At 43.1% G+C, this 17,718-nt stretch overlaps 1 protein-coding gene across 3 annotated transcripts in view; it reads right to left on the minus strand.

Annotated features, from left to right (window-relative positions):
- LOC117512155 (microtubule-associated protein 4) overlaps nucleotides 1–17,718 on the minus strand; it is a 418,222-nt gene that overhangs the window by 47,708 nt on the left and 352,796 nt on the right. For all 3 annotated transcript variants that reach the window (XM_034172151.1, XM_034172135.1, XM_034172142.1), the window contains 2 exons: nucleotides 11,238–11,412; nucleotides 10,920–10,982 (listed from right to left, as the gene is read on the minus strand). In XM_034172151.1, the coding sequence (XP_034028042.1) occupies nucleotides 10,920–10,982; nucleotides 11,238–11,412 (238 nt within the window). The remainder of the gene's footprint in view (nucleotides 1–10,919; nucleotides 10,983–11,237; nucleotides 11,413–17,718) is intronic.

Below are 17,718 nucleotides of genomic sequence, written 5' to 3' on the forward strand. Positions count from 1 at the left end.
TGAAAATTACAGACCTCTCTCATCTTTCTAAGTAGGAGAACTTGCACAATCAGGGGCTGACTAAATACTTTTTACCCCACTGTATGCCATACCTCTTTTTAATTTGATTTTGGCCACCTAATCTTGTCCTTTCTACCTTGCTTCTTCGACTCTGCTCATGGCTCTGATCTGTGTGAGATGGTAGGGACTGGGTTTAACTTGTAGGGGCTCTGCCTCCGCCAGGAGACCTTGTTCTTCTGTACCTTCCATGCTTTCAGCAACATTGGGTCCATCAGCTCTGTGGTTTTTGACCTGTCTTTTGGTCCTTCTTGTCTCACCCACTGGAGCGGTGCAAGGTTGATGTTGGCCTTTCTGACCACACTTGGCTTTCCCCTGGTGGATTCGTAACCCCCTAAACGTAGTCACCTTTTCCCATCCACATGCACACTTTCGGAGAATCTCGTTGTCCATTTCCATTGCTGCCATTACCATGTGGTCTGTTCTATTAGGCCCATCTTTCATCCTGCCTCTCGGAGGGCCAGATCCTACACTGTTCCATTGTCTTACTGGATTTCAAGAGATCTGTGGCAATAACTACATGAGTTTGATAAATCACTAACTATTCTTCAAAAAAGGGCAATATGGGTCATTCATAATGTCGCTATCAAGAACATATTCACTCACTCTTCTTAAAGTCAAAAACCATGAATTTAGGGATTCCATCATCTACAGTCCATAATATAATCAGAAGATTCAGAGAATCTGGAGAACTTTCTACACGTAAGCAGCAAGGCATTTGAATGCACGTGACCTTCAATCCCTCAGGCGGCACTGCATTAAAAGCAACATCACTGTGTAAAGGATCTTACCACGTGGGCTCAGGAACACTTCAGAAAACCATTGTCAGTTAACACAGTTCGTCGCTACATCTACAAGTGCGAGTTAAAACTTTACCTTGCAAAGTGAAAGCCATACATCAGCAACATCCAGAAATGGCGCTGCCTTCTCTGAGCCTGAGCTCATTTGAAATGGACAGACACAAAGTGGAAAAGTGTGTTGTGGTCTGATAAGTCCACATTTCAAATTGTTTTTCATGGACGTCGTGTCCTCCGGATTAAAGAGGAAAAAGACCATCCAGATTGTTACCAGCGCAAAGTCCAAAAGCCAGCATCTGTGATAGTACGGGGGGTGATAGTGCCCATGACATGGGCAACTTACACATCTGTGATGGCACCATCAATGCTGAAAGGTACATCTAGGTTTTGGAGTAACACATGCTGCCATCCAAGCAACGTCTTTTTCAGGGACACTCCTGCTTATTTCGGCAAGACAATGCCAAGCCACATTCTGCACGTATTATAACAGTGTGGCTTCGTTGTAAAAGGGTGCAGGTACTAGATTGGTCTGCCTGCAGTCCAAACCTGTCACCCATTGAAAATGTGTGGCGCATTATGAAGCGCAAAATATGACAATGGAGACCCCAGACGACTGAACAACTGAAGTCGTACATCAAGCAAGAATGGGAAAGAACTCCACCTACAAAGCTTCAACAATTAGTGTCCTCAGTTCCCAAAAGCTTACTGAGTGTTATTAGAAGGAAAGGTTATATAACACCGTGGAAAATATAGCACTGTCCCAGCTTTTTTGAAATGTGTTGCAGGCATCCATTTCAAAATGAGCAAATATTTCCAGAAAACAATAAAATTTATCAGTTTGAACATTAAATATCTTGTCTTTGTGGTGTATTCAACTGAATACAGGTTGAAGAGGATGTGCAAATCATTGTATTCTGTTTTTATTTACATTTTACATAATGTTCCAACTTCAATGGAATTGGGGTTGTACTATTATTGTTGCTGTTTGTAATAATTATTAATATATAAATAACAAATAATTAAATATATTACAATTTGTAATACATTTGTCTCTTTTACAACAAACGCTGAGTCATTAATTATTATACAGAAAACAAATGCACACAAACATGCTGAGATGCGAACAGCTTAAAGCTACCTTTAACACTGAAAATGCCATAGACATGCTGACGCGTTAGCATTGCTCCCATTTTTAAGTTATAAAATGCATCTATCAACTGTTTCAGAAGACTATAACAGGTCAGTTTAACATAGAAAAGGTAAATATGACTCACAGACATATGCTCTTGAGGGTTTTAGTGGGGAAAAATTAAGATAAAGCGAAATAAATAATAACAGCTTTGCTTCAAGGGCCCCGACGCTCCCCAAAACCTGCCTAAACGAAAAGCACAGCACTTAACACTTTGTACTGAACAATACTGATGTAAAAAAAAAAAGAAAAAGAAAAAGACTCAGGCAACTGGCAAAAAAGCGGAAATCTGCCAAAAAGCTGACATTTTTCATCCCTGAAGTTGCTCCCGGTGTGCAGTTGAGCACCTTGCATGGCAGGATCCTGACATTGTTGTGGGTGAATGTTAGGCATCAATGTAAAGCAATTTGAGCTTCTGATTCAGATGGAAAAGTGCTATATAAATGCAGTTGCCAGACCAGTCCTGACGTCTGTATGAAAGGTCGACATGTTGCTCACTGTAGTGACTGATACTACAACTGGCCTCTCCACAGATGTGATAACTGAACAAATTATGTGAAGCCTCAAAACAACCGCCTTATGAGAGGCACGGGTATGACAGAGCTTCAGGGTGTGGTCTGGATTAAGTCACTGCCCATTATCCAAAGTTTCTGTTCATGCATGTCTAACTGAGGAAAATATTCTACTGGAACACTAGTTTAGAAACAGACATTTCACTTGTCACATGAATCCTGGGAGATTAAACAACCCAAAGCTGTATCAGCAGGAGCCGCAAACTCCTGTCAAAAGCAAGGGAACAGTAATCCAAAGAGTGCTGTGGTGATGTTTTGTAACCTACCATGGCCTTCAGCAACATACTGTTCTTGTTTTGAGACTTTTCAGCATTATCATGGTCAGACATTAAACAGTGTGATTTGCTGTGATATTTCTGCTGACCTACTTTACTCTTGACAGGAGCAGTCACTGGGCAACCACATTATGGCAAAAGCAAAAACAAGATTACAGGAATAAAGAAAAATTATGTACACTCAGCCTGGACATGGAAGTCATTCAACTTTGGGCTTTCAATTTTCATGTTTTGTTTTCAATGCTTTCATTGAATTTTTTTTTTTTTTTTTGCTCTACTAAAGGCAGTGCACAACACAGACAAAAAAGAATTTGTTACACAGGCTTTAATTTAGTTTGAGGTTTCTGAAATCAACACAAGGTCAAAGGGGAGGTGATGGCCTAGTGGTTAAGCGTTGTGCTTGAGACCAGAGGATCCTTGGTTCAAATCCCAGACTGACCGGAAAGTCACTAAGGGTCCTTGGGCAAGGTCTTTAATCCCCTAGTTGCTCCCGGTGTGTAGTGAGTAGCTTGTATGGCAGCACCCTTACATTGGGGTGAATGTGAGGCATTATTATAAAGCGTTTTGAGCATCTGATGCAGATGGAAAAGTGCTATATAAATGCAGTCAATTTACTTAATTCCAAAAGAATCCATTCAAATTCAGAAAATTCCAAAATTTCTGTTAATTTGCCAAGACCGCTTACCATCAAATCAGTGGTCATGACTGATTACATGAAAAAAGGGCTTGTTTAACAACAACACAGTACAATGAGAAAGTCAAAGTGATGATTTTTACACAAGTGAGGAATGTGGCTGAGAGCCATTTTTAAACAACTGCAGATTCTTCAATCATTTCAAATATTTCTATGTCAGTACAAGTTATTGACAAGTGGAGTCACTTTGCCTATGTTTGGAACAAGACAATGACCATTATCTGAGTGGAAACTGCTTCAGATGGTTAGGATCAATACAGAAACTAACAAAGCACAAGCCTGCCATGAACTGGAAGCTGCTGGAATAACACAGACCGTTTACAGTGAAGTAAGTTTTATTTTGCCGTGAGCTGAGAGGCTGCTGTTCAAGAAAAAAGACATCAGCTCCAAACTTAAAACTTTCAAGCATGAATGTAATTTGCCACTTAGCACACAAAGGAAAACCTATGGATGACCATTGTCATGGTGAAGAATTGCATCTTATCCAGGGTGCACCTGTGTCAAGGTTGTGTGAATCTTTTACAAAGTCAGTCAGAGTTGACAGTGTTGCTGTGTTCCGAAAATTCTGAGAGGACTATGCCATCACAGCTGCCCTTGATGCTGTACAGGTGTGATTGTTAGGGGGCGGCCGATCTGTGCCTGGCCTTGCAGACTCATCATGGCTGGATTTTCACCCTTCAAACTCCTTGCGCACCTCCTGACTGTACTGACATCCACACAGATGTCACCATAGACAACGCTCATTTGCTGATGAATGTCCAAGGGCACACAACCATTGGATGTTAGGAATTCAATCGTAGCACCTTATTTCAAACGTACGGCCGTGTACGTATCCATTTTTGTACAAACCACTGTGCACATGTGTTGCGTTGAAAGCGATTCTGAAATAGTAGGCAAAAACTGCTTGGTGTAGTGATAGTCAATAAGTAAGGGATTCTTCACATACCAGTTTCATATCGATGTCTTGCTTGCTACTGAAATAATTGCATTGGAGGCAGAACCTTTTAGCTGACCCTATATATATATATATATATATATATATATATATATATATATATATATATATACAACCCCTGGCAAAAATTATGGAATCACCGGCCTCGGAGGATGTTCATTCAGTTGTTTAATTTTGTAGAAAAAAAGCAGATCACAGACATGACACAAAACTAAAGTCATTTCAAATGGCAACTTTCTGGCTTTAAGAAACACTATAAGAAATCAGGAAAAAAAATTGTGGCAGTCAGTAACGGTTACTTTTTTAGACCAAGCAGAGGGAAAAAATATGGAATCACTCAACAACTGAATGAACATCCTCCGAGGCCGGTGATTCCATAATTATTGCCAGGGGTTGTGTGTGTGTATATATATATATATACTGTGAGGAAAATAAGTATGAACACGCTGCGGTTTTGCAAGTTCTCCCACTTAGAAATCATGGACGGGTCTGAAATTTTCATCTTAGGTGCATGTCCACTGTGAGAGACATAATCTAAAAAAAAGAAAAAAAAAATCTGGAAATCACAATGTATGATTTTTTTAATAATTTATTTGTATGTTACTGCTGCAAATAAGTATTTGAACACCTACCAACCAGCAAGAATTCTGGCTCTCACAGACCTGTTAATTTTTCTTTAAGAAGCCCTCTTATTCAGCACACTTTACCTGTATTAACTGCACCTGTTTGAACTTGTTACCTGTATAAAAGACACCTGTTCACACACTCAATCAATCACACTCCAACCTGTCCACCACAGCCAAGACCAAAGAGCTGTCTAAGGACACCAGGGAGAAAACTGTAGACCTGCACAAGGCTGGGATGGACTACAGGACAACAGGCAAGCAGCTTGGTAGAAGACAACAACTGCTATAATTATTTATTAGAAAGTGGAAGAAACACAAGATGACTGTCAATCTCCCTCGGTCTGGGATTCCATGCAACATCTCACTTTGTGGGGTAAGGATGATTCTGAGAAAGCTCAGAACTACACAGGAGGACCTGGTCAATGACCTGAAGAGAGCTGGGACCACAGTCACAAACATTACATTAGTATCACATGATGCTGTCATGGTTTAAAATCCTGCAAGGCAGCAAGGTCCCCCTGCTCAAGCCAGCACATGTCCAGGCCTGTTTGAAGTTCACCAGTGACCATCTGGATGATTCAGAGGAGGCATGGGAGAAGGTCATGTGGTCAGATGAGACCAAGATAGAGCTTTTTGGAATCACCTCCACTTACCATGTTTAGAGGATGAGAACAACCCCAAGAAAACCATCTCAACCGTGAAGCATGGGGGTGGATACATCATAGTCTGGGGGTGCTCTTCTACAAAGGGGACAGGATGACTGCACCATATTGAACAGAGAATGGATGGGGTCATCTATTGTGAGATTTTGGCAAACAACCTCCTTCCCTCAGTAAGAGCATGGAAGATGGGTCATGGCTGGGTCTTCCAGCATGACAATGACCCCAAACACACAGCCAGGGCAACTAAGGAGGGGCTCCGTAAGAAGCATTTCAAGGTCCTGGAGTGGCCTGGCCAGTCTCCAGACCTGAACTCAATAGAAAATCTTTGGAGGGAGCTGAAACTCCAAACCTGAAAGATTTGGAGAAGATCTGTATGGAGGAGTGGACCAAAATCCCTGTTGCAGTGTGTGAAAACCTGGTGAAAAACTACAGGAAACGTTTGACCTCTGTAATTGCAAACAAAGGCTACTGTACCAAATATTAACATTGATTTTCACAGGTGTTCAAATACTTATTTGCAGCAGTAACATACAAATAAATTATTAAAAAAATCATACATTGTGATATCTGAATTTTTTTAGATTATGTCTCTCACAGTGGACATGCACCTAAGATGAAAATTTCAGACCCCTCCATGATTTCTTATTGGGAGAACTTGCAAAATTGCAGGGTGTTCAAATACTTATTTTCGTCACTGTATATATATATATATATATATATATATATATAGGGTCAGCTAAAAGGTTCTGCCACCAATGCAATTATTTTAGTAGCAAGCAAGACATCGATATGAAACTGGTATGTGAAGAATCCCTTAATTATTTTCCTCACTATATATATATATATACACACATGAGGTCTGTTAGAAAAGCATCCGACCTTATTATTTTTTTCAAAAACCATATGGATTTGAATCACGTGTGATTGCGTCAGCCAAGCTTGAACCCTCGTGCACATGCGTGAGTTTTTTCATGCCTGTCGGTTGCTTCATTCGCCTGTGAGCAGGCTTTGAGTGAGGTCTGGTCTACCCCTCTCGTCTATTTTTTATTGCGAATAAATGTCTGAACGATTTGGATCTTTGCTGCATCAATTTTTTTCCAGAAACCTTAAGAGACCTCCAGGTGGACACCGTTCGAAAAATTAATATGGCTTTCAGGGACGATTTTATGGGGATTAAACAGATTACGGGGTGTTACTGCCCCTTTAAGGACGGCCCACAACTGCTGAGAGCGCACAGCGATGGACAGGCTGACACCCCGCAACAACCAGATCATTTCCAACGTGAAAGCTTTGTTGATCCAGGACCTCGTCTGACTTTCACAAAAAGGCAGAAGATGTGGACGTCAGCACTTTTTCCGGCACATTCCACCGTTACAGGACTTTTTTTTTCATGGAAAAAGAAGCCGAGGGACGCACCACGGAGCCGTTCATTACGCAGAACAAAGCCACCTCGGTGTTGGTCTCACAGGACGGCTTAAAGGTGGATTTCAGACGGATTCCGGTTGCTTTCCAGTCGTGTGAATATCCGACTGTGATTGTGCATGAGATGAACATGCCAGAACATGTCCTGTGAAGCTTCATCACGGCGTTTCTTTTCGCCATGCAGCTCCGCCGCGACGCGCGGAATTCCTCCGCCTTTGTTCCTCTTTCCATGACTAAAAACATCAGCACTTTTTCCGGCACATTAAGACAGACGTGCGGAGGAGTTCGGCGCGTCGTGGTGCAGCCGCTCGGCGCAAAGAAATGCCGTAATGAAGCCTCACGGGACATGTTGGGGCTCAATTTCTCGGATATTCACACGACAGAAAAGCAACCAGAATCTGTCTGAAAGCCGTCCTGAGAGACCAACACCGAGGTGGTTTTGTGCCATGTCAACAGCGGCATGGTGGCGCGTCCCTCAGCTTCTTTTTCCATGAAAAAAAAAACTCCTGTAACGGTGGAATGTGCCGGAAAAAGTGCTGATGTCCACGTCTTTTCACAATTCCTGTGTTAGTCAGAGGACATACCGGATCAAGACAGCGTCCAGTTTAGAAATGAACGGCACATTTCACTGTTACAGGAGTTTTTGTCATGGAAAGAGGAACAAAGGCGGAGGAATTCTGCGCGTCGCGGCGGAGCTGCATGGCAAAAAGAAATGCCGTGATGAAGCCTGACAGGACATGTTCTGGCATGTTCAGCTCATGCACAATCACAATCGGATATTCACACGACTGGAAAGCAACCAGAATCCGTCTGAAATCCACCTTTAAGCCGTCGTGTGAGACCAACACCGAGGTGGTTTTGTCCTGCGTAATGAACGGCTCCTGACGTCCACATCTTCTGCCTTTTTGTGAAAGTCAGACGAGGTCCCGGATCAACAAAGCTTTCACATTGGAAATGATCTGGTTGTTTGTGCGGGGTGTCAGCCTGTCCATCGGCGCTGGGAGCGCGCTGCGCTCTCAGCAGTTGTGGGCCATCCTTAAAGGGGCAGTAACACCCCTTAATCTGTTTAATCCCCATAAAATCGTCCCTGAAAGCCATATAAATTTTTCGAACGGTGTCCACCTCGAGGTCTCTTACAGTTTCTGGAAAAAAACTGATGCAGCAAAGATCCAAATCGTTCAGACATTTATTCGCAATAAAAAAATAGACGAGAGGGGTGGACCACACCTCACTCAAAGCCTGCTCACAGGTGAATGAAGCAACCGACAGGCATGAAAAAACTCACGCATGCGCACGAGGGTTCAAGCTTGGCTGACGCAATCACACGTGATTCAAATCCATATGGTTTTTGAAAAAAACAATAAGGTCGGATACTTTTCTAACAGACCTCGTGTATATATATATATATATATATATATATATATATATATATATATATATATATACATACACACACACACACACACACACACACAGATTAGGGTTATCTCGATTTGATCAAATCTGACCTGTAATTCCCCAATCAAGGCATTTTTTAATTGATCAATGTCGATTATAGTAAACCTGAACCAACAATAAGTGCAGGTGCCTTCCCCCTGGTGTTCTTCATAAGTACGGTGTTGGCACACTGAACAGACTCCTTGCTGCTGCTTTACTACAAAGCCACTGTACGTGTGTTAAACAGGGTTCCCACACCTTTTTTAACACCATGTTTAAGGATTTTTTTCAAGGACTTTTAAGGTTCAAGTCCCTCAAATTCAAGGGCCGAATGCTGTGACAGGTTGAGATGGGATAGCAACATTAGCTCACTCATCTTCAATCGCTTATCCGGGATTAGGTCACGGCTCCAGCAGGGGACCCCGGACTTCCCTTTCCAGGGCCACAGTGACCACCTCCAACTGGGGGATCCCGAGGCGGTCCCAGGCCAGTGTGGAGATATAATCTCTGCATCCCCAGGCCAGTGTGGAGATATAATCTCTGCATCTAGTCCTGGATCTTCCCCAGGGTCTCCTCCCAGAAGGATGTGCCTGGAACACCTCCCTAGGGAGGCATCCAGGGGGCATCCTTACCAGATGCCTGAACCTCCTCAGCTGGCTGTTTTCAATGCGAAGAAGCAACGGCTCTACTCATTACCTACGTTAGCTACTTTTACAAATTTTATAATAAGACCTGCAGAATTAATGTAAGAACAGGGACAACAACAGAAATGAGAGGTTTGAATTTGTGAATATTTCGTAAGAGTCCTGTTACAGGGAGAGCAGAGATGGTGGTCTCTTGTTTTCTCGAACACAGCATAGCAAGACAACTTACTATGTGAGAAGAGCAATGAGAACCAAACTTTATTTGAAAGCTGAGTTAAGTACCTCCTCAGTTATTTAATTAAATAACTAAATGATAAACAAGAAACAAATCATGATAAATGCAGTAATCATTCCACTAACTTTGACTTCTATTTCAATGCAGACTGTATGAACTAGGGCTGGGCGATATGACATAAAATTCATATCACTGTATAAACTGAATCCCTTCACTGTAACGGTATATATCGTGATATAAATTTAAGTGTAAAAGTTATAATGGAAGTGTTTTTGAATGGGTTATATAGTCCCTTAGCAAAGCAAAATTGCTAAAAATACAAAACAAAAACAACTACAATTATTGTGGAGATCTCAAAACTACAGCTACAATTTGCCAGAAGGTACATATATGATGCAAGCCTAGATTTGATGTTTTGGTGAAAAAATTAAATACATTTATTTATTACTGGGTCAGTGGCTGAAGTTCCATCTCTTGAACAACTAGATGGCACATCCATTCCGAATACATGAACCGTTTTCAGGATGGAAGTATTTCCTCATTTCCAACACACATCAAGAAACCCCCCAAAATAAATAAATAAATAAAAGTGCCTAATTTACTCATATTTGAAGTCAGTCTGGGTAAATTGTCGTTCCATGGCTGATTGTCTTCCTGCACCTGGTTAAAAAAAAAAAAAAAAATCCTTGCGTCGTTTAATGCAGCGCTTTCTCAAATGTTTGATTCAGGTCGCAACGGTCTGCCCGGAGCGCTTGCTGGAATAAATAAACAACAGCTTTGCAGTGGGTCAGCAGACATGTCCACGTCAGAACTCCTGTTCAGCTGACTGCTAAGTGTGGAAGACAATGCTCAAAACACTCCTTGTCTCAGTGAGAGATACGCCTCAGCTCAGGAGACAAATACATGAACATTTCCAAAACTCTGAATATGACTTGGACTTCATTGACATCAATCATTAAAAAACACAAACAGTATGGTGCTGTGTGGTAAATCTGTATCAAGTCAGCAGTTTTCAAAAATTGAGTGACCATGCAGGAAGGAGACTAATGAGACAAGACACCCATGAGAGCTTAGTCTTCTGCGGGTGTGAGTGGAGACACTGGGAATACTGCCACACTTGCTTGTCGCATCCATGGTCACAGCTTCAAATTGGAGTGGAGTAGAGAAAGATTGTAAAAGAGGAAAACGAATCAAATCTAGGCTCATGTTTTCCAGTTGCCATCTGGAAAATTGCAGCAGAAGTTTCAAGAAAATCCTCCTCTATACCACTTCATCATGAAGGTATGTAATTGGGAAATCAACAGACAAAAGCTGCACTATGTGCATATATTCACTGCTTCTGACTATGCAATACCTGGAGCAGTCTTTGGAATACTCGGCTTCTTCTGTTCTCCTCGTTTGTTGTCTGTCTTAGAGGCTGAAATGCAATTTGTAAATGTATGCTTCTGTTAAAATACACATGTAATGTGTTGACATCATAACAAATTCATAACAAATGGGACCAAATGTGGGACTATTAAAAGACTGTAGGTGATGCTTCAGAAAATAATTAGATGCACTATAATCCAAAACAACATGGACTCCACCCACCCCACCCCAACTATTCATTAATCTACTCTTTTCCACTCATCAGCTTGCAAATGTTATCAGTTGTGAGTTTTTGTGCACATACCCAGTGCTGTTTTGGCTGAAGCAGTGGTAGTGGTGCGAGCAGATGCAGTTGTGCGCAGTGATGTCGCAGGTTTGGCTGCTGCAGAAGCAGTTCCATTTTTGGTGATAGTGGTGCCTGTTTGATGAGAGGTGATAGTACTGGCCTTTGACACAGGGGGGCGCTTCTCTGATGTTACCTATGTAGAGGAAAGTGCACACACACACACACACACACACACACACACACACACACACACACACACACACACACACACACACACACACACACACACACACACACACACACACACACACACACACACACACACACACACACACACAAGAACAAGGCAAGGAGAGCCAACAGGTTATGAAAGACACAAGGATGAATAACAACAGAAAATAACTGACTTTTTACCATCAACAAAAATAATTCTGGCAGCACTCAAATCTATCACAATGTCAGTTATGTACAGACTGACAGCCACTCATCAGTTTAACAATAGTTATGTGAGAAATTTAGGGCAGATTCCCCCCAGTGGTTGTGACATGTAGACAGTCCAAGCCATTCCTCTTTGACTGAAGTTATGTGTGTCTCCCCTAAAATCCGAAAATGAAGTCATGCTACATATTCAGCCCTGCAAATGTTCAATGAACTGGCCGTGATGAAGTGTGCTACCCTGAAGTCCACAGCACATGCATAATAGATCTCCAGAGGTCATAAAGTGGTGAATAAGTGGCAGAAACCAAAACACCCCGTGTGACATTTATATTTGTTGTAATCTTCAAACATTGACAAGGTGAGGCCAGGTCTGGGGGCATGCACTGTAACCATCTTGATTGTAACCATCCATCTACCACAATAAGTTGAAATGTGGGCATCCACTTGGCCTCTCCAGCTGCTGGGGTCCTCAACACTGAGGCACCTATGTGCTGGATCATGTCCAGAGAAAAGCACCATGGGGCCAAAATATTGTAGCTGATGTTCCCTCACAAAGCAAGTGATTATCCTTATCTTATTATCTTCATCACCCTAAGTAACCATTTGTTTGACAAAAGTCATTCCAGTGGTACCCAAGCATCTCCTGAAGAGACCTAATGCCAAAGACATCTAGTCTATGTCTTAGGTTACTGGTTAGGATCAAAGACTCACACCCACAAAGTAAGATGAGAAGAAGCAGGACCCAAAAACATTAGACTTTCATTTTCCTGCAAAGGTATCTGCATCACAGAGTCCCTCTGTCCAGCAACCTTATGACTCTATGAGCTTTTCTTCACACAAGAAAAGGATTGGAACAATGATGAAACAATACTACTTCCGTATTATCAGCAAGGATCACCTATTAGGGCAGAGCCTAAGATGCAAAGCTATGCAGATGCTGTGAGGGATCTCCATGCCGAAAAGTTCTACATGCACTGAGTGGCATTCTAGTGTATTTTGTAACTCATAAAAAGCAATAAAGAAAAAAAAATAAAATATATAATATAATAATATATAATAATATAATCAAAAAAAGGAGAGAGACTTCAAATATTTGTTAAATATCAAAGTACAACTGAATCTGAATGTTACGCAAGTCAACTCTGGGAGCTCCAACACTGCATCCATAACATCATAGCACAGCCTTGGATTCTGAATGGCAACCATCCAGGCACACAACACCACATATCTAAAATAACTGTATATAAGGGCATCCGGGAAGTATTCACAGGTCTTCACTTTTTCCACATTTTTGTTATGTTACAGCCTTAATAAAAATGGAGTAAAATCATTTTTTCCCTCAAAATGTCTGTACATTACTGCATTCATCTCTCCTCAATCCTGACTAGTCTCCCAGGTTCCTGCCGCTGAGAACATCTCCACATCATGATGCTGCCACCACCATGCTTCACTCTAGGGATGGTGCCTGGTTTCCTGCAAACATGACGCCTGGCATTCATGTCAAATTTTATTTCTCAAGGTCATTCAGGTGCCTTTTGGCAAACTCCAGGCAGGCTGCCATGTGTTGTAGAAACATGACAAGGATGATCAGTGGAAACAGGACACATCTGAGCTCAATTTTGAGCTTCATGGTAAAGGCTGTGAATTTGATTTCTTAGTTTTTATTTTTAATTGTTGTTGTTGTCGTCCTTTCGGCTGCTCCCGTTTGTTCGGGGTCGCCACAGCGGATACAGCCAGATCCGCATTGGTATTTGGCACAAGTTTTACATCGGATGCCCTTCCTGACACAACTCCAGTTTTACCTGGAGAAACACACAAAGCCCCTGGTGTTCCAAAGAGGTCTCCCATCCAAGTACTAACCAGGCCCCACACTGCTTAGCCTCTGCAATCTGACGGGATCAGGCTCACACAGAGCAGACTGGCCATGCTAGTTTTTGATTTTTAATACATTTGCCAACCCCCCCCCCCAACTTTTTTTTTTAACATTGTCATTATGGGGTATTGTGTGTAGAATTTTGAGGAAAAAAATGAATTTCATCCATTTTGGTAAAAGGCTGTAACATAAAAAAATTGTTGCAAAAGTGAAGCATGGTGTATACTTGCTTGATGCAATGCATACATTCGTCAGAAGCAGGCAAATTGTGGGTGTTCTTCTCCAGGCATTGGGGTCCAAAATACTCAGGCACTTGTGTACTGGATCATGCACAGAGACATGTGTCACATGGCCACACGTGACACATGGTTGAAGCAGACACTCCCTCACAGTGCAAGTGACACACCTCATCACAATTCTTCACAAGTAACTGCTCATTTGACACAAAGTTGTTCCAGTGTACTCAAGGATACTCCAAAGAGTATCCATCTCATCACAGATTAAAACACACTATATATATATATATTTTTTTTATAGAATATGAATGCTCACGGGCAGCATGGTGGATTAGTGGTTAGCACTGTTGCCTCACAGTGAGAAGGTCGTGGGTTCAATTCCTGTGGCCTTTCTGTGTGGAGTTTGCATGTTCTCCCCGTGTTTGTGAGGGTTTCCACCGGGTGCTCCGGTTTCCTCCCACATCCAAAGACATGCGGGTTATGTGGATTGGAATCTTTAAATTGTCCGTAGGTGTGTGTGTGGGTGTGACTATGTTTGTTTGTCTGTTTGTGGCCCTGCGACAGACTGGCATCCTGTCCTGGGTGTACCCTGCCTCGCGCTCTATGGCTGCTGGGATAGGCTCCAGCCCCCCATGACCCTTAACTGGACTAAGTGGTAGAAGATGAATGAATGAATGAATGCTCACTTATACTGATGTGCTATAAGCATACGAGGTCTATTAGAAAAGTATCCGACCTTATTATTTTTTCAAAAACCCTATGGATTTGAATCACGTGTGACTGCGTCAGACAAGCTTGAACCCTCGTGCGCATGCGTGAGTTTTTCCACGCCTGTCGGTTGTGTCATTCGCCTGTGAGCAGGCTTTGAGTGAGGAGTGGTCCACCCCCTCGGCGGATTTTCATTGTCAGGAAATGGCGGAATGATTTGGGCTTTTTTTCCATCAGCATTTTTTCAGAAACTGTTAGAGACTGGCAGCTAGAAACCATTCGAAAAATTTATCTGGCTTTCGGTGAAAATTTAACGGGCTTCACAGAGAATAAGGACTGTTACTACAGCTTTAAGGACGCTCGGCGCGCCGCGCTCCGTGCCGCCATCGAGAGCCACAAACCACCGTATCATTTCTAAATGGATGGCTCTGTGGATCCGAAACCGTCATGTGCACTTTCTCTGGTTATCACAAGAGCTGGACATCAACCATTTTCCGGCAGATTTCACTTTTGCCGCATGGCGCAAAGCAACGCCGCGATGAAGCCTCACGGACATGTTCTGGCATGTCCAGGCACATCCACAATTTCTCGGATAATCACTCGATGCAAAAACCACCGATAGCTGTCTGAACGCCATCTCAAAGCCGTCCTGTGTGACCAAAACAGAGGTGTTCCTTTGTCTCGCTCCATCAGCAAATCGATCGTGACGCGCGAAGCCTTCGCTCGGCTTTCCATGACAAAATCCCTTGTTAAAAGTGAACTCTGTTGGAAAATGGCTGATGTCCAGCTCTTGTGATAACCAGAGAAAGTGCACACGCCGGTCTCGGATCCACAGAGCCATCCATTTAGAAATGATCCGGTGGTTTGTGGCTCTCGATGGCAGCACGGAGCGCGGCACGTCGAGCGTCCTTAAAGCCGTCCTTAAAGCTGTAGTAACAGTCCTTATTCTCTGTGAAGCCCGTAAAATTTTCACCGAAAGCCAGATAAATTTTTCTAATGGTTTCCAGCTGCCAGTCTCTAACAGTTTCTGAAAAAAAAGCCCAAATCATTCCGCCATTTCCTGACAATGAAAATCCGCCAAGGGGGTGGACCACTCCTCACTCAAAGCCTGCTCACAGGCGAATGACGCAACCGACAGGCGTGGAAAAACTCACGCATGCGCACGAGGATTCAAGGTTGTCTGACGCAATCACACGTGATTCAAATCCATATGGTTTTTGAAAAAAATAATAAGGTCGGATACTTTTCAAATAGACCTCGTATGTAGCGTAATCACAAACCTATGTTACTAAATGCAAATAATCAGCTGAAATCTTGAACCAGTAATACACCAATCACTTTCAAATCTCATTCCAATTCATTCCATTTAAGGGACAATGGGAGCGGGAGCCTATCTCAGCAGTGTTTTTGCGAGAGGCGGGGTACTCCCTGGACAGGCCACCTGTCTACAGCAGGATTGACACATACAGACAGAGAAACACATTCACATTCCTACTAATGCTCAATTTTGAGTCACAAATTCACCAAACCTGCATGTCTTTGGAAGTGGAAAAAAAGCTGGAGCACCCGGAGGGAACCCACGCAAACACCACACAGAAGGAGCAGGCTGGGAGTGAATCTGGGACCTTCTCGTTGTGAGGCAACAGTGCTAACTACTAAGCCACCATGCTGGCTGAAGCAATGCTAATTTGCAGAACCACTGGTCTGCATTAACTTTGTTTCCACCCATCATAGCAAATGACAAGCTCTCTGGAAATTAATAAATTACTGTTCATTTTTACTGCTACGTTGGAGCACCAACAACCTTGTGATCACAAAAATCATTTGTGGGGATGAGAGCACCATCACTGTGTTGCTATTTTAAAATGACAATGACAATGCATGCAGCGCATCTTCCTTCAATCAACAGCAATGAAGCAAAGTGCCACTTTCTCATCAAATGAACTTTGAGCAGGAAAACCTCACACACAGCAAGCATGAGTTTTACATTGCACAAATACAGCCAGCATTAGAGTTAATCATGACATAAGTATTTAACCTTAGAGCCTGGAGGGTATTTTCCTGATTTTACGCTACCTTCATAAAATCCCCTTTTAAGGGCCCCTTCACACATAGTACGAATGTGGTCGAATTGCACATGAAGTGTGCATGAAGCAGGAATCATATGCAATGCATGTAAAATCGTAGCTGCCTCCAACGCATCGTACACCTGTTGCTACAACTATATGCACACACCAGCGTCTGAAAGACAGAATGTGCACTGTGAGAGCCCATTCGAACACTCGTGGCAGGTGTCGTCCAAACTCCAGTTGACACACCCACGAACATCTAGCACCACTCGCATGGCACTTAGAAAATGTGTGGCCATTGGCAGGCTACCCCAGGTGAAACGACCATCAGATCATAACACGCAGCGGGTGATCTGACTGTTACGTGAGCTCTGTTCCACATGACAGGGCGTCAGTCCTGCGGCATGCCGTCCACAAGACACACGTGTCGGGCAGGACACGCGTGGGGGGCCAGCTGGACCCGGCGCCATTAGATGCGGACATGATAGGAACACACTGCTTCAACATTCAAGTCATTTCATGACTGTACGTCTGTGACAAACAAACAAAAAGATGGCGGCGTGCACAGGTGCAGCAGCTTTTAGCTCTCCAATTTGGTGCTTACTTTTTTCGCGTACATTATTTGAGTTTTGTAAAGCGACCCACAGTTTCAGCCATCAGAACCTTATTGACCTTGGTCTGAGGTACAAACTGTTCCACCAGTACCACAACATCCCGGAGGACTTGGCGAGAACATCGGGCTCTCCATGGATTACCAGCCTGCCAAGCAGACGGAGAAGGCGGCGCAGAGAAAGAAAGCAGAAGCAAGGATGTCGGTCTGGCTCCAATGCTAGGCTATATAAACAACCTCACAGGCCAGCAATACCGAGCTTCTTCCTCTCCAACGCTAGATCCATCAACCACAAAATGGACGAATTGGAGCTACAGATGGCTACAAACAGCTTTGTGCGGAACTGCAGCGTTATTTTCATCACAGAGATGTGGCTTCACCCGCTGATCCCCAACGCTGCAGTCAAGCTAGCAGGCCGCATGCTACACCGGCAGGACAGAACCAGAGATTTGGGTAAGAGCAGAGGTGGGGGGCTCTGTGTTTATGTGAACTGCGAGTGGTGCTGTAGCAGCAGGGTAATTGACTCTCACTGTTCTCCTGATTTAGAAGTGCTTGCAGTCTCATG

The sequence above is a fragment of the Thalassophryne amazonica genome, chromosome 1, assembly GCF_902500255.1.
Source record: "Thalassophryne amazonica chromosome 1, fThaAma1.1, whole genome shotgun sequence".
Classification (NCBI taxonomy): domain Eukaryota; kingdom Metazoa; phylum Chordata; class Actinopteri; order Batrachoidiformes; family Batrachoididae; genus Thalassophryne; species Thalassophryne amazonica.